The sequence below is a fragment of the Plodia interpunctella genome, chromosome 13 (genome assembly GCF_027563975.2).
Source record: "Plodia interpunctella isolate USDA-ARS_2022_Savannah chromosome 13, ilPloInte3.2, whole genome shotgun sequence".
In the NCBI taxonomy this organism is placed as follows: domain Eukaryota; kingdom Metazoa; phylum Arthropoda; class Insecta; order Lepidoptera; family Pyralidae; genus Plodia; species Plodia interpunctella.
Window position 1 is genome coordinate 2273097 of NC_071306.1, and position 26901 is coordinate 2299997.

A 26901-nucleotide genomic window follows, 5' to 3' on the forward strand; every position below is an offset into this window, starting at 1 on the left:
ATGTGGTTCGGTTAAATTAGTGGCTGTCGGTTTGTGAAAGGTCACCAGAGCGTTAGCACGCAGTATACCTACCTCTGCACCTAAATAAATAATATAGCATACGAGCGTATGCACTCCAATATACTCATACACTTAAGAGATATTGCGCCGACCCAAAATAACGGGAAGTGGTGAGGAAGAAGGATGATGAATGCACTCATATACTTCATCCCTCACAGGCTACCTTCAGGGCTCTGTGGCACATACATCTGATTGCCCTGTCTCTCGATGCCTCACAACTACGAAAACGAGGTCATGATCAGTTACGTTTTTCATTTCCCAGACGATTCGAACCTTGTCACAAAGGTGGTAGAAGTAGATTCTACCGGACAGACGTCGTCGCTATAGCACGCTGAGTCGGTCGCCCAGTGACCACGGACCTTTGTAATCGTAACAAGGACCGAAACGTCTGGGAAATAAAAAAGGTACCTATGTGCGCGTTTAATACCTGTTCTTTATATATAATTATGCAACGCGAAAGTTTAAAAGTTACTTACAACAACAACCAATTTTGTAATCAACAAGCTCAATAATTTTGTTATAGTTGCTGTGCTCGCATTTAGCCTATGTATGCCAACTAGGCTATCAATCGTATTAATTATTGCCAGTATTTGAATTCTACGTAGAAATACATTAACTATGTACATAGGAGATATTAAAGAAAAATAAGTAATGAGGGTATTTATGGGAATAATAGAAGCCAAAACAATTTATTTTAGACTGTTTGTTAGCACATCACGATAAAACTACTGGATGGTATTTAATGCTGTTTTCACAGTTGTATAACGGATGGTTTGGAACCCGAGATATTGTCAATCTTAAATAAGTTATGAGCGGACGCAGCCACAAATAGTTACGCGGGCGAGGCCGCGGGCAAAGCTAGTAATATATTAATACGCGGTGGAAATACCAATGCAATACAAAATTTTTCTACTACATTTTCCCGAATGTTTGCATACAAAATTAACATAAAGTGCATGCGCGTCCGTGGCTTCTTTCGTGTAATATTCACATTTATTATCATACTTTATTTCTAGTTCTTTCCGTATAGGCTCCGAACTACATATTTTAAGGGCAGAACATTTTATATAATAACGTTATAAAGTCCTTCACGAATTTGGATTTGATTCAATGTCACAATACCGAATATCTTAAATTCTGAAAATAAAACACATTAATTTAATATTTTATCTATTAAGATCGCCCAGAGGTTAATTAATATGAAGTAATAAGTATATATGTACTCGTATATTCCGAGAACTGACGAGTCCCGGGAATTCGGGATCACTTACAAGTTGTATGTCGTCCATACGAGTACTATAGTATAGGCCTCTTGGGAAACTTGTTCTCCAATATTAAATAGCACCAGAAACCTATTGCTTGAATTACATATAATTTCTCGTGAAAAATTATATATATATATATATATATATATATATATATATATATATATATATATATATCATTTTTCTAAACACATAAATAAACACACAAAGAAAAACATTATTTTCAGAGAAATTTGTATTGCACACATTTCAGCTGTACTGTGTACAAACACTTTTGAAGATAGATGTATGGTGTATCGCAGACACGTAGAGAATCCAACCAATCGGTTTACATTGATACCTATCAATTCATTTCATCATTAGTATTATATCATTCAACGTACAATCTATCTACTCAAGCTTAGATGCGCTCCAATACTATAGAGCACTATACTTTGTAAAATATAACTTGAGTCCTAGGTATGACAGATGTCAAACAGTCAAAATGTCTCCCATAAACTTTTGGTCTAGTGGGACGAATACGGAATTCCAAACTTAGGACTTTTAGGACAAAATGCTAAACTGTACTTACTGTATTCAGACTGCGACCGGCCTGCGGCTTGTGTAGTCAATCGATTTGATTACCACTTGGAGAATCGATTAAACCGCGATGTACAATCGTAATTCGTAAGAACGAATGGAAGGCTCTGTGGTATCAATTTATTGCTAAATTGCGTTGGGAGTTTGCGATTGGATTCGGGGTTTTTTCTGTAAATAATGTAATTATAATTGAATGTTTTCTATGTGAGTGGTACCTACAAGTTGATTCTAACCGGAAATCTAATTTAGTTTACTTAGTTTCTCGGGAATGTTTGATTTACAGAGCGGTCACAAGTACTTTATTATCTTACTAAATGTTGCCCGGGTCTTCGCTCATGTGGGAATTTTGAGATAAAATGTAGCCTATAGCCAATATTGGATAATGTACCTTTCTAATGGAGAAATAATTTTTGAGTTCAGTAGTTTCGGAGATTACCCACCTCAAACTCACAAACGCTTACCTCTTTATAATACTTAATAGTATAGATTATCACGACGATGATAGATTATCATGTCTATTTATTTACAAAATATACTATTATTGTATTAATTTTTTGACACGACGAAGTTGTAATGGTTTTAGATAGCTAGATGTTCTGTGGACTGTATGTACTACATCGATCTTCGAAGTAAAAGTATGGAAAAGTTGTTCTATTTGCCCGCATGCATACACGAGTATCATTTTTAATAACGATCCACTAATCAGCTGTGTACCCTATAGGTGGATCTTGGCCCATATTCCATATCTGATCGTAAAGATGGACATGATCCCCAGTAATAGAAATATTTAAATATTCAGTTACAGTCGGCAATATAATACAATAGTATCATTCAAACAAAAATGTTTTTCCCGGTAACCACCCTGCGTCATTGTAATTTGTTTACAGATTTCCAAGAAGCCTCCCAGAATCGTCGCCTTTATTATCACAACCAAGGATGTTAAACGATTTTTCGGATATGGATATCAATACCAACATCGAATTTATATTTACACTAATCTACACTAAAACGCGCACTAAATGTTTTATGCTATGAACGCTCCAAAGCCGAGCCACGCAAACTATTCTGTGTTATCATTACCATTAAAAATATGTTTACGAGTATATGTGTAAATAGTGTCTTAAATAGAGTATTTGCTTGTGGTAACAATTAAATCATTTCCACTACTTGTGAAGGGGAGTGTAGGTTTGTGCGTACTATACATATGTACTCTAATCGCTAATCTGATTGAAACTCCCCGCTGCTACTCGAAATATTTATTAGTTATTTATCGGATATCCGGTTACTATGGCAGCTACGGATAGCGGAGCTCGCTTACATCCCTATTACAAGGCTTCATTGATGCTTCCACGAACGCGAGTCAATCTACCGTCAAATTACATTTGAGCTTCCCAATTTTATGTCCTTTGTTATTTCCTAACTGAAGAATGTTATAGCTAACTAGCGTCCCGCTCCTGTCCCGGCTTCGCTCTGGTAAAACCATAATAAAAAGTAGCCTACGTCACTCCTGAAGGTTTCGCCTTACTCTGTGCCAAATTTCATCAAAATTGGCTAAGTCGTTTTTGAATATTTTCATTACAAACAAAAATACAAATCATTCCTCTTCATAATATTATAATATAGCTAATGATTTGTTTTAATTGATTTTCAATTTGGGCAACTTACTTGTAAGTACGTAAGTACCATACTAATATTAAACTAGTGGCCCTCCCGGCTTCGCTAATAATTATGGACCTAAGACTTCCTAAGGAATCACACTATCTATTGGAGAAAACCGTACAAAAATCGGTCCGGTAGTACTTGAGTTTATCGCGTTCATTCATACAGACAGACAGACCCCACAGACGCGACTTCAGAGAGGTATGGGCGGAGTTATATATGGTACAGTCCAGAATCTACATGTGATGTAAGGGTGCAGTGAGTGTCTGTCTCATTGATAAATTAACAATAGTAGCTGCGCCCTGGGGATTCGCTCCCGTGGGAATTTCGGGATAAAAAGTATCCTATATGTTATTCCAGGTTATTTTCTACCCGTGTACTATCAAATTTCATAACAATCGGTCCTGTAAATAATGTGTGAAGAGGTAACAAACAACAAACAAACTTTCGCATTTATAATATTAAGTTGGGATTGGGATAATAGGTTATATTTTCAGCAAGTAAATAGTAGGATTTAGACCGAGTCCACGTCACAGGTCATATATTGATTGCGACAAATGACGCACAACCTGGCCGCGACACGGCTGATAATATCATTTTCACACCAAAACACTACTAGGCAGTAATGAGAATTGCTTTTTACCACGACAGAACGTCAAAATCGTGTCGCGCCGACCTAGGGTAGGACCAACCCTTACGGATGTCGGAAGCTAGTAGTAGATAAATTAATTGTTGATTTTCTGATGTTTCGACCTTATAATATGTATTTTACTAAAGCTTACACGTTTTTCATTTCAGTTTTAGTTTCTGCTTCTGATTTCCTTTTTCCATTTTCTATTATAAGTTGTTTTGTTCGACGCGCATAACGGTCGTATACCGAGGTGAATTAGGAAAGGAATAAAAAGCCTTGGCAGATTTCATAGGCAACAATGATATTGCCAATGAGGGTTGAGGTCAGACAGGTGACCGTTTAGAGATTCATAGTCGAATCTTCGTGTAAATGTTACCCTTTTTCTGGCCTTTTGGGTGCCACTGCACTGAACATGGCGGACAAAAGAACAATGCTATCGTCAAAAAAATTTAAATATGTTTCACATATTTTACGGGCTCCTAGCGCCAATATTGAAGCGGTGGTGGTCCAGTGGTTAAGACGCCTGTAATCGAAAGGTACCAGGTTCGAATCCTACTGCCACATGAGTTTTTTGTACAAATCTGACTCATGTTTAGTAGTTTTCTTTAACGGCCACACGTTTTCCTTAGGTTTCCTCACGATATTCTCCTTCCGATGAAGAATAACATCGCGTGTTATTCTTCAGTGATAATTACCATTCATCACCTAGCATATGAAATAGAAAAATGCAGTGGCAATAGGCATACAACTCCATTAATATTACTAAGAGAGTCGTTGTGAGTGTTTCATTCCATTTAATGACCCTCAGCCATATAAATACGACTGTAAGGAAGACGCTAAATCTAAAATACCTCACTGCGCATATCATAGGCCCTCAGCCCTTGGCCCTATGGAAACAAAATGCCGCTCATAAGTGAGCTACTTAAGTAGTTCTGTTAGGTAATAGTTTAAAGGTCAAAGTGAACGGCGGTCATGCGATTCGGGTCTATTTCAAACCTTTTGTAACACGTACGGCATTCACCGTTCAACTGTCAGCCCTATTAACGTGACCTCATAAATTATTGATGGGCCAGTCCATAATTTGTCAGATAGCGCACTCCGTTGAAATTGTATTAAGTTTATCATTAGATTGACATGTTTTTAATTATTACATATCTAATCATTTTATTTCAGGTAATAACATAAGTACAGTATAAAAAACCTAATAAAAATAATAGTGTTACTTTTATTTATCAACTTTTACGACGACGATTATCATCCAAACTAACAGGTGTACAAAATTTAACGTCTAAATCTGTTGACGACCTCGGTGGCGCAGTGGTAAAGTGCTTGCCTTTAAACCGAGAGCTCCCCGGTTCGATTCCCGGTCGGGTCATGATGGAAAATGATATTGTTCTGATTGGCCCGGGTCTTGGATGTTTATCTATATATGTATTTGTTATAAAATATAGTATTGTTGAGTTAGTATACCATAACACAAGTCTCGAACTTACTTTGGGGCTAGCTTAATCTGTGTGATTTGTCATAATATATTTATTTGTTTATCGTGCAAAAAATAACAGAACGTGTGTGACATGCTACGAGTTTAATGTTTCATGGTAGCACTCAGCTTTTCAGCCTTTGCACCAGTGAGTCAAACCGAAAGCGGTAAGTGTTTTGTACTTATAGTTGGCCAGTGCAGGCAACCCACCGTTTTATTGTTCCATATCGCAAGATTCATTGACCATTGTTTTTACAATGTTTCCATTTAACGGGTTCCACTACAGAAGTCAAAAGTTCTGTGGTTCCACTACTGACTTGACACGCTCAGGACATCGCTCACATTGTTTCGATATATAAAGTCCCTATGTGTCATTTTAGAATTTGAGCAGGACTTATCCACCTTCACATTAGTGCAGTATTAACGGGGGGACATAAATTTCCCAATAATTTATTTGTGTATGTGTAGGGTGGTCACAATAAAGCCGGTGTCTTCACCGGCTAATAATAATAAGCATTCTTATGCTTATTTATATGTAGCACGTAAAGCACGTGCTGCATACATTGTACAATACTATATATGGACGCGTACGCAAAGTAACCAACCAAAATTCCATTTAAAAAACGAGCCGCTGCCGTTGGCCTATCCTACCCAACCCTAACCTGTTTGTCTTTGGCGCCAAATCTCTCAGTAGAAGTAGTAGCAGCTGTTCAGTGTATTGCCCTCTGCAGACTCGTGAACACGCCACACCAGCTTGTTACAACCACACAGGTGTAATCACGATGATCCAACTATGATACAAACTATGTCAATTTCTAAATATAAACCTTTAAATCAATTCAAATACTCCGGTTACGGTTACGGTTACGACCATGTAGGTTGTGCAGCTGTAATACATTTTGATTGGATCTGAGCTAAGTATCTAGCTTAGTAAATAGTCTGGCTAGAGAATTTCAACAGTGAAGCACTTAGGGTGAGTTGCACCAGTCAGCTTTGACGTTAACTTTAACCTGCACGGAAAAACCCAAAGTACGCCATTTTGTCTAAACGTCGGTCGCGCAGGTTAAATCAAGGCAGGTAACTCACTCTTAAATCCACATTGCACATGTACAGTCTACGGCAAAGGCCGATCGAGCTACCGATATTCATTGCCGCTTTTGTTACTGCAGCATAGAGATCCTCGGGGGATATTGATGTCGATTTGACTGTACTTTAGTGTAATCCACGATTAGCAATAAAGTTTCTGAATTCCCTTTTGTGAATCGGCAAGGCACATACTTAGTACAATAAAACTAAAATAGCTGTAATAATTACATTGAAATGTAAAAACAGGAGTAGTTGTTCTCGACTCTCTCTGCTTTTAGTCAAAAGTGGTTTTAGTAGACGTTCGACGTAAAGCTTTAGGTACATTTTACTAGCCTTATTTTATAGAAATTATCGAATAGATTTACTAATAAATATATGTGTTAGATTTTTTATTTTTATTTCTCAATTGCAAAAAGTAACTGGCCAGAGTCAAATATGTCCAATGTTTTCTCTCTTGTCCTTTGTTTTTATTCGCGGTTGTATAAACAAGCGACATGCATTAATAATTTTATTTATCATATATTTTGTATAAAATAAAATATAGTAATTTTGTATAATGCGGCATTGCTTAATTTGATTAATTTAAATTGCCAAAATAGTTGACTTCACCTGACCCGTAAACCGAACTAGAAAACAATGGTGACCAGGTTAGATTGAGTGTAACATTACAAATGTCTACACAAGTGTCAATTGATTCTGTTACATTATATCGGTGTCAGGGCGAAGTTTTATACGTAATACGTATTATTTATTTTACCTTTACGAATAAAAACTTACTGCCAGCTCCACGTTGTCGCCGAACTGTGAACATTGCGTAGTTGGTATGAGCGCTTTTATACCGCAATGAATAACCAGCAATGCATACAGAATCCGCCAAAGTGGCAAGGTTACGCGATTGCAGTTTTTTAATTCAAGCGGTGATTTTATATTATTTGAGGTTGGGAGTAATAAGCGTTACATTGTAATTAAGAAACTTGTATCTATGAAGTTCCCAGCTGGGACGCCGCTAAACCCGGGGCCAGCGTTTAAATAACCATCAAAGTTTTCCGATCGGTCATGATTTTACAACCGGCCGCCTGCTAGACGTCAAACCTCCCTGGGAAGCAGATTTTGTACTCTCTCTCATATTGATAAGTTGATAGATAAAGCCGAGCGTTGATTTACTAATGGTAATTCTGTGTTGGTTGCGACGAATAAGAATTTTATTTCTTTCAGTTCTATTTACTCAGTGGTTAAAATAAGTCAAATATAACACAAATCATACTCAATCAGGACCCAGAGCAGACATGGTCTTCATTTCAGCTGGTGTACCTACCTGCATTTCCGCCGGTCATCGTCCAGCCGAACGGCCGTTGACATCGCTTTGTCTCGACCGATCGAACACGGCCTTAAATTAAACTGTTTGATTCACTTTTAATTAAAACGTAGTAGTTTTAAAAGAAATAAGTTTACAAAAATGACATTTTTGACACAAGCTTTTATTGTTGTCAGAGAGATCTTATTGCATTCAATGTGCGACAAATAATCATATTCGTGCTGTAAACCGTTGTGGAGTTCCCACATATGTAGCTATGCTATATAATGCTCATGCATTGTCATCCAAACTAATCGTGTGTACAAAAATTCATCTGAATCGGTTGAAGATATCTTCAAAATTTAGTTGCAAGATTCATTTCACATATTGACCACGACCCTCGGCCTTGAGGAATACGACTACAAAAAAGCAAGGTTTAAAATTAATATATCTAAAGTTCTTCATAGCCTAGATTCTTTTCTGAGCCAAGAGACAAATCAAGGACGCAAGTCCTTTACAATGTAAACCACTATTTGCCACTGAACGACACATTTGATTAGTCAGTGTGTCTGTAAAGATAATATTTGTATTCAAAACTGCTTTAAGTGGTTTGCTATAGATTTCTCCATTAAATTTCATATATTAAAACATACGATTTTCATCGTAACACACAAAGGATTCAACATTTTCTTTAATTACAAAATGTTTGCACAATTTTATGTGGTTCCTTTAACCCATTTTATTCATCATCATAATAAATTTAAAAAAAGTAAAAGAAATAGTCAAAATAAAACGCATTCTCATTAATATAATAATAATAATCTTAATTCCTAATAACCACTTGAGTAAAATGCAGAAAATTATTAATATATACAGAGATTTGCCTCAGACACAACAGATTTATTGTAATGGCGGCACTCGAAGGCAGCCATTCGGAATTTTCGCGGTTTCCCGCGAATAACTAAAATAGATCCACTTCACGCTCAATTTCGTGCAAAAAATTATGTTGGTTATTAAATGGTTAAAACGATTTGAATATAACGAAATAAAAACTTTACAACGCAAATTATATGTAACATTAATTTATAAAATATTCATTCAGGACATGATTTAAGGACTAATTATCTAAATAATCGATATTCATAGCTATAAATACCACGATATTGTTAGTGTAATATACCAGCCAGTAATAAAATAATATATTTGTGTCTCGGCGTGTTCCATATTTAAAAATTAGAAACACATGTTTCTTCACCTTTTCCAAAAATCTCGAATTAAAGTCATTTTATATTACCTACTTACTCAAATTTAAAATGAAAAAAAAAAAAACAATTCCAAATCGGTGTAAATACTTGGTAAGGAAATTTATTCAAACAATGTAGCATTTTAACAAAGTTGCTACATAAAAAACTCATCAACATTTTTAATCACCTTCTGTATTAAAGGGACATCAATCATCTGAAACATTAGAGCAACTTTTTAAGATTCTTTGTATATCTCAAGTTTTGAGGTTTAATAGTTAACTACAGTCATTGTTTTACAAAATATGCAGACTCTATACAAATATAATTAATCACTACATGGTGTGTCGCAATTTAATATCAAAAAATAAAATAAAATCAATCGACCTTGGACAGTCCTTCATAATAAAGTAATGAACGGGTTTTGAAAAAAAGAATTAATTTCAACACTAAATACAACCCGCTCCCTGGAATCAACTTCGTATTAAATAATTCTTATAGAAACAACTCCAGAATATAAAAGTGCAAGTGCAAAAAATCCATAATAATATGAAGGACGTGGCTTTGATAGCTGATATATGTAGAAGAACAACTGACAAAAGATTAAAAAGTTAACAACGTCTTTTGCCTGCAAACAGAGAAACGTGGGACCAACAAACAACACATTCTCATCGACGCCGGGAGAATAAAATGACACAAGCGAAAGTACTCTCATCCTAATAAAGGGGGTGATACATTCGATGCGCACGCGGCTTCAATTATCATCAGGCGATATCCCCGCGATAGATTGATGCAGTTGCACACGGGGTGCTTGAACTGCAGCGATTGCTATGCGCAGAACGGTGGAGACAAATGCATAATACTCACCAGCCCACACAAAGCATTATTGTATAGCGGGTCCGATGGAAACAAATTTTAAAAAATAATGATTACACATAATGCAACCAAGATTGCACTTCGGCGAGACATCGGCAAAACAATATTTATGGATCCTGGGTGCAGACAACAAAAGACTGCCAAGTTGCAACGATTTACAGGAATAAAACGAGACGCACACAGAAAAGGACCCAAGTGTAAAAGAGATAGGTACAGTCTGGTTTCCAGACGAAGGAGTGCCGTCTAGCCAGGATATCCACAAAATAACAAATTTCATCGCCACAGACGACAAAGGACGCTTTCCGACTTGGCACAGGAGAAAATGTAAACAGATGAACGTAGACATGAAAGAGATAGCTGTATACTAGTAAATTAAATTATGTTATTACTCCTGAAGAATACATAAAGCTGGAATAAAGATGCACTTCCTTATTTTCCTTACATATTATAAAACAAAGTCATCTGCCGCGTCTGACTGTCTGTCCACGATAAACTCAAAAACTACTGCACGGATTTTCATGCGGTTTTTCACCAATAGTGAGATTCCTGAGGAAATTTTAGATGTATAATTTATTGTGTTTTTACCCGAGCGAAGTCGGGACGGGCCGCTAGTTAAAATATAATACGTTATAGTTGCACAGTAAATTCATACGCAATGAAATAAATAAAGAAATTCATCATGTTTCTCCGCAATGTATTTTAATGATTAATTTTGTTATAATAAAGAGGGTATATATACGCTTACCCATAACTCAGTTCTTTTCTCTCGGCACTCGCATCAACTTCATACTTCATACCTGTAAAACAAAGTAAAATTATCTATTAATGTAATAATTTATAACAGGTCGCCTAACGAAATTTTGATGTGTCTTTTACGTTAAAATCTTATTTTTTACTATTGATACGAACACTTAACACTTATAAGAACACTTGTGTGTTCTTGACAAGGGTTTAAATTTAAAAAAAAAAATAGCATTTTATTGCTTTTTTTTAAATTTCAACCGTTACAAAACATTCATAAAGTCTTGAAGATGATATGAAAATATTAGGTATGTTTATGTAAACAAAAAAAAAATCATATCAAATAAATAAATGAATCTTGTCCTACACAATCATGACTCACATAAACGACATCATATGACATGCAGTACATTGATCGATGATCGATTGATTTCTGTGACTGATACGCGAAATACATACATGCCAACATTAGTCAATGTTGACATGATACAGCACGTAAATCATCTTGCAAGATGGCCTGCGATTATATAATAGTTTACGCTATCTAATACTCCATATTTATCTTACCAATATTATACTTACATGCAAAAGTTTGTGTGGATGTATATGGGTATGTATATTGTATGCGTTTAAACAGCACTTTACCAATATCATGTGAGTAATCAGAAGTATGTATTGATCTGCTACGAACTACTACGAGCGCTACGAGGCGCTACGAAGTGCTACGAACAACATAACAAGACCTCTACGAACTAATTATGTATTACAATTTTTCCAGTTATTTAAATCATTTATTAATATATAGAATGACTAGCTGCGCCCCGGGGCTTCGCACCCGTGTGTGTTTCGGGATAAAAAGTCCCCAATGTGTTATTGCAGTTTATATTCTACCCGTGTACCAAAATTCATAACAATCGGTCCAGTAGATTTTTCGTGAAAGAGTAACAAACATACAAACACATACATCCTTACAAACTTTCGCATTTATAACATTAGTAGGATTTAGAATCATGGTAGATATAAATGATTATATGCGTCGAAGAGCCTTGCTTCTGTTGGAATATGGAAATAAAAGTCACAAAGTACTTTTTGCACTCACTCAAGAATTTAGCTCTTCCTAAAGGTGAAATAAATTTGATCACGTTCCTGAAGCTTCGCTAATTCATTGAATATGTCTTAATTTATTTGAAAAACTTCTTTAAATAACATCAATTTCGATAATCGATTCGGACTCCCCAAAGACCTCAACTTTCCAGACCATGCATGTTAATGGATTGCTGTCTGTGCCCGACGATTTTAAATCGATTAATTGCATCCACTATTGTTTGTGTCAAATAGAAGCAGAGGATTTTCATATTAAAATAAATAATGAATAAAAGAATAAAAAGTGAGAAAGAATAGCGAAAGAGAGGAAGAAAGAAGAACTGTTTTATTTTGCAGGTACTTATATATATTTTTATTGCTGGATTGATAATTAAGAGAAAGGGACGATGCAAGACTGGAAGTCGTGTAATTTAGGCCACATTAGTATTTATGCATATTTACGAAAAATCTTTCAAATAATCATATGAAATTTCTAAGTAAAAGGCCGAAATTGATTTATTTCTTATTGGCTCAATGTTGTATCAGTGGATCTAATTTATTTACTTAAGCATACACTCTCTCATGTAATAGAGTGCCTAAATACAAGTACCGTGCTGAGCTATTTTAGCCTCTCATACATAAAACTTAAAGCTCATTGCAGTTTGAAGGATACTTCAGGAGTAAGGCCCTGGCTTTATAGCTGTACATAATTCAGTCGGAAGCTACCGGAAACTCTATAAATATGCGATGCGAGCCAGATGATTACACTAGCACATTAACTTGTCTCAGAGACGAGGTAACGTTTCCATGGGGGCACTTTCTGTGTTTGTTATTATCATAAAATACAGGGTGCTATTTTTAACATCAATTAAATTTCAAAAAGGTTTGGATGACTATCGCTTAATCCTAATAATCCTATTGGTTTAATAAAATTCACACCGTGTTGTCTGAATGTGAAGAAAAATATTAGATATTCTGTGGCACACTGTATGTGTACTGTTTATGTATTTTTTTGTTATTGTTATATATATTTATGTATTTATTTATTTAGATTTCACTTTTCCTAAGTATATTTATTTATTTTCTTACAATTTATAGTCTTCTATGTTCATGTTGTACGTTATTACTTCTGACTAGCCCGCTACTGTATACACGTCCTCTCAACCTATCGCCGGTTGACTGTAAGAGATCCCTACATGGGATAAGTCCGTTGTTGTACAATGTATCTTTCTTGTATTAATTTTGATTAATGTACTTATTTTCGTGCAATAAAGTTATTACAAACAAACAAACATACTGCTATTGATTATTGACAGTCACATGAAGTGTGAATGTCAGGAAAAATATTATTCTGTGTCATACTGACACTACTCTCTATTGAATCGCGATTCGATTCTTCCGTAATCAAAGTGCAGTTTGCCATTTTTCTCCAACTTTTTTCGATGGTCTCACGAACGAAAATCTACCACAGGTACAGTAATATTTCCGTGATGAAAGGTATCCTATGTTCTTTTCTATACTTCAAACTACATTTATGCAAAATTTCAAGAACATTGGTTGAGTAGACAGAGCGTGAAGAGGTAACAAACAATCAAACTTACTTTCGCATTTATAATATTAGTTAGGATTGACTGGGATCTACCTACGTAGGAACGTAACGTAGGTAGAGGTTTTTCAAGTTTAGTAAGCCAAGACAATCATAATGCAACAAATGAAGCCGCCATCGCATAAAATTTGCGTTTTATGGCCGTAGTACTGTTTATTTGAGAAGCTTTATCGAACAAAGACTGTTTATGGAAGGTCATTGCATCGCTGCAATGAAGCAAGCGCATGAGCACGCAACTTGGCATAAATCACTGACATTACATGGAGCTGTAAACAATTGGAGATTTCATGTACTTACACATGCGCTTTGTGTGTTGAATGCATATTTATTCTACATTTCTTTTATAATTATTTGTTTCATTTTTTTATCCATACTAATATTATAAATGCGAAATGTCCGTTTGTCTGTGCCGCTTTCACGGTTAAACTAATGAACCATTTGTGATGAAATTTGGTATGCATGTAGTTAAAGACCCCGTTCAAACAAAGACTAATTATTTTTTCCAAAAATCAACCCCCAGTCTATAATGGGGGTGAAGGTTTGTATAAAAATCGTCTATTCCGCTTTCGCAGATAAATTCACGCGGGCGAAGCCGCGGGCAAGGGCTATTATTTCTATATTTAGTTGTTTACTGTTCCCCCACAAGAAAAAGCAGTGAAACAAAACTGCTTTCTCTTTCCACCTTTCTTTAAAATAAATAATAAGTATATAGTTCGATAAATAGTTTATTTCGATCTATCGAACTACATTAAATGAACTTATCGATCACGTACAAAACTATGGCGGCCAAGTGTTCAATGCACTTGGGTCATATAAGCACGGACTTGACTTTACTGCCATAATTTCAACGGCTGATCCTCATCAAAATTTAAGCGCGATGCAAAAATGTATCTCCATACAAAGAAAACTAAAATTTTAATTTTCTTCTTTCTGCTTTAGCTTCGGATATGTGCGGAGAAATACATACAATAGAGTAATAAATATTTTCTTACGCCGTAAACTACCTCCATTCAGTTCGCGGTCCCCGTTCGAATCAAACAATAAAATGCGGTGCAGACATACTCGCCGCCACAATGATGCACATCGGGAAATGCACGATTGCGCTTTAAAATAAACTTCAATAAACTCACATTGTGTTTAAGCTTCATCTGCTCTTTAATTTATTACTTTACCTGTTTATATTTATAAGTAACTAGCTCTTGTCCGCGGCTTCGCCAGCGTGAATTTAATTTCATACAAACTTAATGGGGGGGGGGCCATTATAGTCATTTGGGGGTTGATTTTTGGAAAAAAGTAGCCTATGTTTGAACGGAGTTTTTAACTACATGTATCCGAATTTCATCAACATTGGATTAGCGGTTTAGCCGTGAAAGCGAAACAGACAGACTTTCGAATTTACAATATTAGTACGGATGTGGTTCACTGTACTAGCAAGTAAATACCGATTACAACATAATATACTTCGTCTCATTAGGTCAAAGAGCTGATCATGTCCAGATTTTATTCATTTTACAAATCAAATACTTTCAAGTATATAAAAGAGTAAGTATATAAAAGAAACAGAGAATAATAATAATTTTTTATTTTCCAAAACTGGTTTACAGTGATAACTCTGTTTTAGATTGATGCCTCCTTTTAAGCATTATGCCTGTGCCAAGAGACAACGCTCTTTTATTAACAACACAATTTATATTTATATGTAAATAAGTAAATGTGCCAAGGTTTATTAAAATATAATTATTATTTTTTTAACTTAAGACTAACGTAAAATAGAGAAAGGTCGAGTTATACGACTAAGATGAATGGAATATGTTTATCGGCTCGTCATATAATGGTGGCACATTCCATGTTTTTCAGACCACCATGGATGATATTAAGGCGCTTCGTACGCGCACACTAGTGCCACCATAACATTCTTATCAATTCATTTTATTACTTAGCGAAAAGTAAAAAAATATATTTTAACACATTATGTCACACTAAATATAGGATTTTAGTATATAATTGACTAACGAATTTTGGTGACTGCGGTTGTCGATTTAGTCAACTGTACATATTGTGTAATGGATAAGTAGTATACTTTCTAATAAAATTCTTTAGTTTGGCATAATCAGTTAAAATATTTTTTGTAAAATACTTATAAATACTTATAAGTATTGGTACTCTCCTTGCAATTCAGACGGCGATTGACCTCTGAAATTTTAGTCTCGAGGGCTAGACAGCGAAATTCTTAACGATAAATACATTTTCGATCTCCCAAATTAATTTTAGGGAGATGGGGTGAATGCCCGTCCTCTATTCCAGAACATTCTAAATGCCTCTTTAATATTCAACTCATTCGGGAGACTTAATAATATTCTAATAAATGTAACCAACTAATTTGCAGTCGACTTATTGACGAAGTACCTATATTTATCTGATACCAAGTTCTGAATATACGGGACATGTGTATATACATTTTGATCAGAGCTAGACCTTGGAACAAAAGTAACCTGCACATTCAAAAAATTCAAATTCAAAATAATTTATTTGCACTAAATAGGGTACAGGAGATGTACTCTGTACAGTGTACGTGTACATTGCAGTACTCTGTACAGTGTGCATGGTGTACCTCTATAAAGGGTGGTTAACTGTGTGCTGAAAATATTGCCATGCAAGGACTGTAGCTTGATATTAGATCTACCGATTTGTATATCGGCAGATATGGATCAGTTACGGCTTTTAAGTTAGACGAAGTACTGTAATTGAATTGAAATGTGAAATAATAATCAATCATATCAACTCTTTATGTACATCGAAATATTAATAAAACTTAAAGGTTGCGTTCAATTAAACCAATGAAGATCGACATCCGTCCTCATCTGTTGGTTTTTATAGAAATGATCGCAGAAGAATTAGTGAAATTGTGGCTGACGTAGTCACACAACTATATTTAGCGGAAGATTGTTTACTGACACGGTTTAGATGAATGGCAGAATGGCAAGCCGCGACCTATATTCAGCATTCAGCGGGAGGAGGGATGTCGGCGCTTGACCTCGTGCCCTCGGCTTCACCTGCATCTCTCAAAACAATGGCGACACACTTCTTATTGATCTCTGCTTCCCTGGTAGCAAACGTCCTTTGTTCGGCACACATGAACATATTTAAAGTTTCTTCTTTCAAAACAAATATTTTCACCACATTTATTCCATTCATTTCACTTTCTGTGTTCCTAGTATCCAATTGAAGACAGTCATGAAATCACAGGGATATTTATGAGATTGGGAATCACTTTTTCTGTATCCAGGGGTCGCTGGGAGTCCAACATTAACTTCATAGCGTTTATTGCAGGTATACAGAACAGGCATTTCTTCTAATTCTCTGCATAGAAGGTCACATATGGTTTAATTTCAAGCATAAAAGTGCCATACGGGCAGAAATGTATTAAATGCCAAGCTAAATCGTTTACCAAAACAGGAGTCAACAGAATACAGCCAGTATTGACCAGCCTATTGCATCGCAATCCGTGCATGTCGTTTATAATTCAAACCAGTTTATTTTGGTTCCCATTGGTGCGGCGAAGCAATAACCTGTGACCTAGTTCAGGCCGGAGCGACCCGAGTTGACCTCTCGGCCTAGGTCACAAGCACTAGACTTCTCTTGCTGCTGCAAACTATCAGTTTCAGCTGAAAACGGCCGCTCAGTCCAAGTTATTTAATTTAACATTATCAGTCTACCAGCTGCACTCCGTGGCTTCACTCATGTGGGAATTTCGGGATAAACCTACGTATTATTCCAGGTTATATTCTACCCGCGTACCAAATCTCATAATCCGTCCAGTAGATATTCCGTAAAAGAGTGACAAACATACACACATACATTCTTACAAGCTTTCGCATTTATAATATTAGAAGGATTAGTTTATAATTGAAGTAGGATGTGTGCTGTTTTCAAAATAACATTTAAAAAGTAAGGTTAGGTAAGAATCTTTGCATACAAGACACAAACTGAGTTTATCGACGTAGAAGTATTAAAACACCTACTACTACTGCTACTAGGCAGTTGGACGTGTACTCTTATATATGAATTAGTTGAATGTGACCGCGAGTTCAACTGAAATCTCTGCTAATTTATGTAATCCTAGTACTTTATCAGAACTAACGGCATCCCGGAAGAATCTTACAACAATAAATTTGTAAAATAGGTCAAAAATGTTTGCACACTTCACAACGTTGGAATGAAATATTATTTAAATCCTTTTATCTGTAACTGGGCCAAATGGAAACCGTAACAAATAACTGCGCCCCACATAACAACGAGCGTGAACGGTTTCTGACAGTAAAGGACGACATGGAGTAAAGGAATTCTGTGTTATGTATGTTTGCTATTGATTTGATGATGACACTGTGTTTTATAAGAAAGCAATTTTATATTGCAAGACACAATTTAAAAAGATGTCACTTAACTTGAAAGGCAAGCCCTAGTATTAAAATTTTAAATAATCGTCCAAAAATTCCAAATTGGAGAAAGTGACTAAACCGTAACTGATAAAACAATGTAATACTCCTTGAACCTGCTGACATACCTATTGGATAAAATAAAAAATCTGAAAAAAACATTACAAGATACCACGCATAAAGAATATAGCCGAGTTACGCAGCAAGCTATAAGTGCTCCTGCAATCTTGGTAATTGGCAATAGACGTTAACTCATGGCTCATTATGGATATAAATGGACAGAACATATAGAACAAAGAGGGTCGAAGACTCATCAACACCAGATCACGCCGGTTCAGGACGCTTCGACAGTCTTTATTGGACGCAAGTGCTCTTCAATTTTATAAGAGCCTGGTACCTCGAATGGGATAGTGACTGTTGTAGCGATTTGATACTTGACATTTAATGTAATAAACTGCATCCTTGAACGGCATTGCATATGTGGATCAAACGTATAAACATTCAGTATGATTCGGTTTCATTGTCTACTTACCGCTGATGTCAAGGATCGAGGTTAAGTAGTTGCGCAATAACTTTCAAATTTTTTATGTATTTTACCAAGGATCACATCAAATCGATATCCGACTAGATCTTTGGAAAAATAAGTGAATTTAAAAAAAAGGGGTTGAAAAGAATAACTGCTTAACTTTTACTGAGCCAATGACTCTCTCTTTGCAGCTCCAAGAAGTTCTAGAAAGTATTAAGATACCGAGGGGATACCGTTTGGACTAGAAGACTGGTCGGGAACCTTTACTACTTAACCGGAGGAAATATGGCGACATATTAAAGGTCGACGTAGCGACCAACTACAAGTAGGCTACGATAAATAAAAAGATCAATGGTTCCGAAGGTTAGTTTCGCTATAGTACTCTTTATTAAGTTGTGATTCATTTTATCTTGTGATTAGCTTTAGGCTAATTCCCTTGTTCGTTTTGTCAATATTGTTACTAACATGACATTTACTCTGTCTGAAATAAAAATTTTGAACTGAATCTATATTATGCACAAGATAATTTTTCATCACAATAATACACCACAACCAGTTGTTACAATGTAACTAATTATTATTACTAATTTGCACTTTATTCATATCTATCATTTCGTAAAAGCCATTTTACAAAGACCAGTATTTACAAGGATTCTATGTTCCACAAGCATTAGCTATGCTGTCGCTACAAATTGCAAATTCGACAAATCCGCGCTACAAATGTTGACAGACCTGATAGCTTGTTGTGTACCTATCTGATCTGCATAGCGGAGCACTTAGTCCTATTCCTGGGCTATAAAATTAAAAATAATACAGAAGATACTATATTAACAATAAGAGAAGCTGTGGACAAAGTTTAAACTTCGTGTTTTGAAACGATTCCTACTGAATCATCAGACAATCAATCTTCTTAGACAAACAAATTAGACAATCTATTGCTAAGCTAATTATTACGATAGTTAATGAAACTAAAGGGCACGGCAAGGGATTGCTTGTGTCGATCTTTTTAATAATTACATTTGTCGATAACGTAAAAATAGTATCTTTTCAGGTATCATTACAACTTCTCTATATTTTGTATTCCTATTCCTACATGCAGTTTGCGTCACAGACTAAAAATAGGCTGAGAGCGATGCCACAGGAACTGGAGGAATGATCGTCAATAACTGCATACCTACTTCTTAATGGCCAGTGCCAGCCCTCTTAATTACAGTGGCGCTCATAGGTAAACTCCGTCTGCGTATTTTCTTCTTTTATGCGAGGTCAATATAATATGTTAGTACTTTCCACTTCGACCTTTTGATTCAACATTTCGTGTTCATGCTGTCCTTGACACTGACCGTTGGATGATCGCATCCATCTTTTTTTGGTCTTCCTATTACTCCCCGTTCCCGTTCATCGGTAATTATGAACATTTTAGATTGAACTTCGAGAATAACATTGTCTTTTAAAAATTTTGTACAAGTTCTCAAAACTATTAAAAAAGACTCTAGTTTTAATAAATAGATTTTTGGACGAATATTTTAGTACTTGGGCTCCACTCCCGCGGCCAAAAAGGACACAGAGCGTTTTGTTTTTGCTTTCTAATGTTAATTTGTTTTGTTCCTACCTATATGGTCCAAGTATAGGGTCTCGCGGTTCTTGGAAAAATAGTGGTATAAGGGACAACTCAATAGGACTAGGAGTGGAATAGACGAAAATCTTTGCCCAGCCAGTTAAATTAAAAAAAAATAGAAATTCCCCAAGTGAAAATTGATACGCATGAAATGATATTTAGTATTTAGTGATTAATCTTATCACGATGTTGATTATATCTATCGCCATCGTAAATTGTCAGTAGAAACACTTAAAATTATAGCTTCAGTACCAATAGAAACTGGTGCATGAAAAAACGACAATATATTCTCAGCTCCAATACTGCGGAATGCGTTTAATAAAAGATTAAAACCTTTTTTTTAAAGAATAGAAGAAACATAGTTTATTCGTAAAAAGACGCAGATCTAAGAATAATAACAATATAATAAAATAAACAACAATGAAACGGAGAAAAACTTGTGAACGCTTGTCACAAATGGCGACATCTCAGAATTCCGCTGGACGTGAAAGTCCAACACTGATTTTCAGACTATCTCGCATGCATATTATTGTGCCATTTGTCAAACATGACAAATATGACCTTAGAATTAAGATCACTCCATTCCCGCACGTAATAGAATAGAAAATGTTGACTAAAATTTCGGGGTTCATTCATAGCACAAGCATTTAAAAAAATACGCCGATACGCACTGCGCCGCCGCTTACATAATACTTAAGTACCACTTGAATTATCACCGATTGTCACTTAAATGATTGTTCAGTTACACATAGCGTTCCTTACATAACGTACTCGTACACATGCGTAGCAAAACAAAATAAACCTAACGTTTGAAGCAAACAAAAATGCATGTAATTCTCTAGTAAACAATTGTGGCGATAATTTATTTGTTTAGTACTGTTACAAGGGTCTTGTTTGTAAACCAAGAGTGTTGATGTTCTGTAGTACACGTGGAAGCTTGGAGCAATATTGACTAGGGATCAGGATATATAATGGATGGTAATGGAGTTGCCTCCGGAGTGTGTGAGGAGACAGTTGTATCTGATCGAATCAATGGGACAAAAACTGCTGAATTTATGGTGGTAATTTTGATGATGAACTTTTGTACTCTCATAAAATTCTCTTCCATTTTGCGACGATGATATAGTGGTATTCAAATGAAACTTTATAAAATTAGAATACACTAAAGCACAGCAGTGTCTTGTATAAAAAAGCAATTACCATTAAGCTCTCTACAAAATACTTTAGCTTCCAAAAGCTTTTAACATCTCTGCAGTCATAAGGATTTAACACAGGCAGGGTTGCCAAGTAACTATATTTGATTGTTAAGGCATTGTGCCTAATTGGCTTAATCTGAAAACAACGTTATATAATCTGTCATAAGCACAAATACACAGTCTTCTTTGTCTATGGATATGAGGAGTTATTTTGTGTCGTGTCAAGTGTATGTCTGTGTTCATAACGCCACAGATTATACAATACTTCCAGTAATAACGCTAATGCGTTGCAAGGCGTTAATTGTATTGGTCAAAGTCTTGTAGAGGTATAATATTATCATGAATTGCCACATCGATTACTACGCGGCTTATAATAAAAACATTTAGTTTCACCTGTCCCGTTGTCTGTCTGGAATGAAATCTTGCAAGTTAGATTTCTCCTACTCCCAGTTGACCTACAGAGTTGAAATTTCCCACGTCGCTTCAGTTTCCATGACAATGCATTATTATGATAAGCATGACCTGATGGTGCAGCCCGGATCAGCTCCAAACGAGGGAACTCCTCAACGGTTTACAGCACGGGTATGGGGTTTTTTGTCAGCCGGTAAAAGCTATAAGATCTGACGACAATAAAAGCTTGTGGCAAAAATGATTTTTTTGTAAAAAAAACTTGTTTAAAATTATTTCATTGTTGACCTACATCCTTTAATCTATAAAACTAACGTAAGTAGATTTGCTTTCTAATAGAAGCGTCCCTGAAAAGCAAAGCGCAGCTAATCATCTATCGATTGGGGATTATTGCCATAGGCTGTGAAGGTTCAGCCTTATTAATGTAGAACTAATCAGCAAGGTTTCTTTGCCTGAAGCCGTTGGTACAGTCAGACTTCATATCAAGTTAACATGGGCCTTTATACCGCAGTAATAAGCGTGAATTTGCAATGAATTTGGGTAGGTTGATGTGCTGCTAGCCATAGTAACTTGACTAGTAAGCTTAGTCCCGAGCTACTTGTAAAATCGGTAGAAAAATAGTACTTATTATTGGCGACTTTCTATTATAACCTTAATAACTAGTAGGAAAGAATAGCATTCTCAAAGAGATATGGCCGGTTATAAAACAACAGCCGAATCTTCAATATTTTTAGGCATATTTTTTAGACTAAATCCAGGCTTCGGTATCACCATCGAGGTAACACGCGAGGATATGAAAGACGTCGTTTGTACAATACTCTTTAGTAATCAGCACATAAACCTACCAAAATTCGTTGCAAATACACCACTATTACCACCACATAAAGACCAATGCAGGGTAACAGAACTAATGTCAACTGTTCATGTTCATGTCAAAGCGAGCGCGTTTTTTAGTAACATATTTTAGGGTCGTATATTTTCGGAGATGCCCTAAATGCGACCTTCGTCAGATCCAGGTTGAATTAAACATTGAGGTCATATTTGAGGTTCGCTAACCCTTGGGGTTCCTTATTTTCAGCCGAGAAGGACCACAGCTAATGTTACAAATTAACTACACAATAAAAACTGAATTGAAAGTTTACGAAACCCCCTCCGAAGTTGCTGTCATAATCTCATCTGCTAGAAAATAGTCGTCCCCACTGATGGGGCATTGGTCTTCCTTATGGGTGGATGGGCCAAGAGCACGCCATGACCCACCACTTATCCTATGCGGATTCGTTGAGCTTTTCATAATCTATGCTATTATTATAGTGAGTAAAGCGTTTGTGAGTTTGAATTTTTTCAAAAAGTCTTTCACCATTAGAAAGGTACATTATCCAGGATTGCTATATTTTATCTCAAAATTCCCACGTGAGCGATGCCCCAGGCAACATCTAGTTTTCTCTATTTTCCGAGAACGTATTAGTCACAGATTACACAATACTTCCAGTGGTGATATCATAACTCATCAAATATTCTAGCAGCTTAGCTTAGGAAGGATTTCTTGAAATCCCCACGGTATGCGTTGAAATTCCCGGTAAACCTACTTTAGAAGTAAACTTAGTTTTACTACATTTACCTTCGTGTGAGTTTTTGTAGCGTGAACGTTATTATTAGCGGAGATGAGATCTATGAGAGTGAAGTTTATACAGGAAACACAGAATTATTAAATAATGATATAACATTTTTTTTTAATTGTAAAATAAGATAAATTACCTAAGATATAGGTAATTTATCTTATTTTACAATTTTCTAATTTAATTTGTTACCTGTTTAAATTTTTAAAGTATTTTAATTTCAATAAAATACTCAGTGTGACATTGACTTTATGTACTTTTAGTTAAAGAGGATCCTGATGAACAGATGAGTTCACGAGGATCCCCTGGGGGATCGAGTTAGGGGATCCTGGTGGACGGAATGAGAACTCCGCCTGTGTTTCATCCGTGCCTAGAAGTTTACTAAACCGACTTTGACTACATTGTGTATTGGAAAATTATAATACTGTTTAATAAAATCTAATATATTATTTTATTTACCGGTATAAAGAATTTCATAAAAATGTGATGGTGGTGATAGAGTACGCGTATGTAGTCACTAAGTAACGGGTAACGTCAACTTTAATTTTAAAATACTACGTTTTTTTATATTAATATGAACCGTGTGAAAGACTAGTAGTATATGAAATAATTTCCGTAATAGATACATAGTGCATATTTTGTTTAGAGTTTCCATTGCAATGTTTCTATTGCATTGTACACAAATGCAAACAGAGTCACAAAAACAAACGTACTTCCCACATTTTTTGATATATTGACATTTTATCACGTAGTCTTGTTATATTTGCATTTCATCATCATCTGCAGCCCTCCGTGACCCACTGCTGGGCATAGTCCTCCTCCCGTCTCCGCCAACCATCTCTGTCCTGGGTCATCCCAATCCAGTTGTTGCCAGCAATTTCCTTTACATCGTCGATCCATCTAGCCGCCGGATGTCCTACGCTCCGTTTTCCAGTTCTGGGGTTTTGCATTTTTGAATATCCATACTAATAAGAGTATTAATTTTTTTGCTGTTGAGATTTTTCATTTGGGTGTGTGCAATTGCAAATGTGTGAAAATGTGGAGACATCGGTACTCGTACTAAACTCGTCAGATACCACATCTCCCCTTATATTTCTCTTATCTAAGTCAAAATATAAAATTCTTAACTTGATTATTTATAGTTAGCATGGAAGTCCGGCCGCAATCCTTGGAATTGTCCTAATATTCTCAAACCTCATGACAAATCCTGAAATCCTGAAGCAGGAAGCTAGCAACATCGAAGTGGCTAAGTTCTGGCATGTATATATTTAGTATCCAATAGAGTGTTTGCAATAGACACGCAAAAAAAAGTAGGACAAATCCTGAGCTATGGTAACCCTACAAACAACCCAATTCAGTTGTGCAACGTTTCAGATATAGCGCAGTAACGAGTGTGTGTTTGTAAGGTACTTGTAACGCATCACCCTATAAACTGACGAAACGACTGTTGATTCCGCTCGGAAAGTAGGCCATCTAATCTTTCCTTCCTCTTGCAACATTGTAAGGCCGCTTCCTCGTTAGTTTAGTAGCTAACTTATACGTTAGTAAATTAGATTAATCATTAATGTAACACAGCAGCTGACTATTGACTACCTCTGATTGGCCCGGGTCTTGGATGTTTATCTATATATGTATTTGTTATAAAATATAGTATCGTTGTGTTAGTATACCATAACACAAGTCACGAACTTACTTTGGGGCTAGCTCAATCTGTGTGATTTGAGCTAATATATTTATTTTATTTATTTATTTATAGACGCTGTCATTACTATTGTATGGTAGTGTTGCTTAGATTCAATCGTTAATCTGTCGTAATATTATATGTATACAATCTGCGCCCCAGGGATTCGCTCCCGTGGAAATTTCGGGATAAAAGACTATATTCTAAGTGTGTAAATTTCATAACAATACGTCCATGCAGTACCTAGATTTTGCGTGAAAGAGTAACAACATACACACCATACACACATACTTCCTCACGAACTAACACATATTAGTGGGATTAATCATATTCATACATTATGACGACCTCCGTGGCATAACAGTCATGCTTGCTAACGTATATCTCCCGGGTTCGATATTCGCTTAGGTCAAGATAGAAAATTGTCATTTTCAGATTGATCGAATATTTATTTATATTTTGTATTTGTTATAAAATATAAGTAAACATTCAAGACCAAATATTTGACTTTGCATCTAACACAATGTCGAACTTATTTTGGGGCTAACTCAATCTGCAGGTGATTTACAACTAAGTATAATTATAGATAGATAGATAGATAAAACTCTTTATTGCACCATTCACAAAGGAGTACAGTTACAACAAGATATTCAAACATAATGAGTGCAAAGGCGGACTTATCGCTGATGCAATTTCTTCCAGCCAACTTTTGGATGGAAAGAGACACAAGTAAACTAAGAGGGTGCAGTAAACTTAATAGTATTAAATAATTAGACAAAAAAATAAAATATTAAAATAAAAAGACATAGAAGAAATATATAAACATACAGACAAGTTGTTATAGAACAATGAATAAATATATAATAGATTAAAGAAGACTAATATAATGAGACTTTACTTATATTTATTTATCAAATTTATTTCAATATTAAATTCTTTATATACTAACTAGCGATTCGCCCCGTCACTCCTCAAGGTTTCACCTATCTCTATGCCAAATTTCATCAAGTTAAGTAATGTTTCATGTAAGTATTCACATACTTGGTTTGATGCGGTATGGAGTGTTCTGTTCCCTGATTGGTCAGCCAAGTGGGTTACATAATCTGTGTAAATCATTACTAGGACTGCGGTCGGCTAACCTCTTAGCTTAGCTATGGGTCGAGATTGGACTTCCCGTCATTAAACTGTATTCTGGGATTTTATGTATATTTTGTGCCACACTGCGGTGTTGCCGGTGTTGCATTGGTTGTATTTAGTAAGTTTATGATGTACCTACCTACAGGAATATAAAAAGCCTTTGGACGACTAAAAAATCATGCTACACTATGAATTGTAACATTTGCCAAATTGCTTCATAAACATTCGAGGTATCAAAGCGAGATGGTGAGAGCTATTTTAATTTGTTTACAATAACAAAAGCTGCACAACGCACTGTTCTTGGAAGAATTCGCGGGAAAAATTCAATTGTTAAAAACTGCATGAGTCACATAATGCGAGATTCCCGTGTGAAAAACAGGAAATTGACAGAGGAGAGGACGCGTCCGCTTGGGGAGAATTTTGGCACAAACAGTTGCACAGAGGAATGTATAACTATTACATTGATTAAGTAACTTTCGCGAATCGCATTTCGTCAGTTTCGTGTGAATTTTTGATTTTCAAATCAAAAATTCACATAGCGGGTCGAAATGAGGTTGATATACTTTTTAATATAAATAATTACTAAGGTCTGAAATCGGGGAATTTTTTATTAAAATCCGTGGAAAGAGCCGTAAAAACATTAGCTTCTGCAAATGCTCTTTGATTTTCCACTGGTTAATATACC

The 26901-nt window shown here is 35.7% G+C and overlaps 1 protein-coding gene across 2 annotated transcripts in view; it reads right to left on the reverse strand.

Moving 5' to 3' along the window:
- Nucleotides 1-26901, reverse strand: part of Ypel (Yippee-like) — a 71441-nt gene that overhangs the window by 36234 nt on the left and 8306 nt on the right. The window contains exon 2 of one of the 2 annotated variants that reach the window (XM_053753111.1): nucleotides 10917-10968. The exons of the other annotated variant lie outside the window; for it this stretch is intronic. Within the exon in view, the coding sequence (XP_053609086.1) occupies nucleotides 10917-10966 (50 nt within the window). The 5' untranslated portion in view covers nucleotides 10967-10968. The remainder of the gene's footprint in view (nucleotides 1-10916; nucleotides 10969-26901) is intronic. 2 annotated transcript variants of the gene reach the window in all.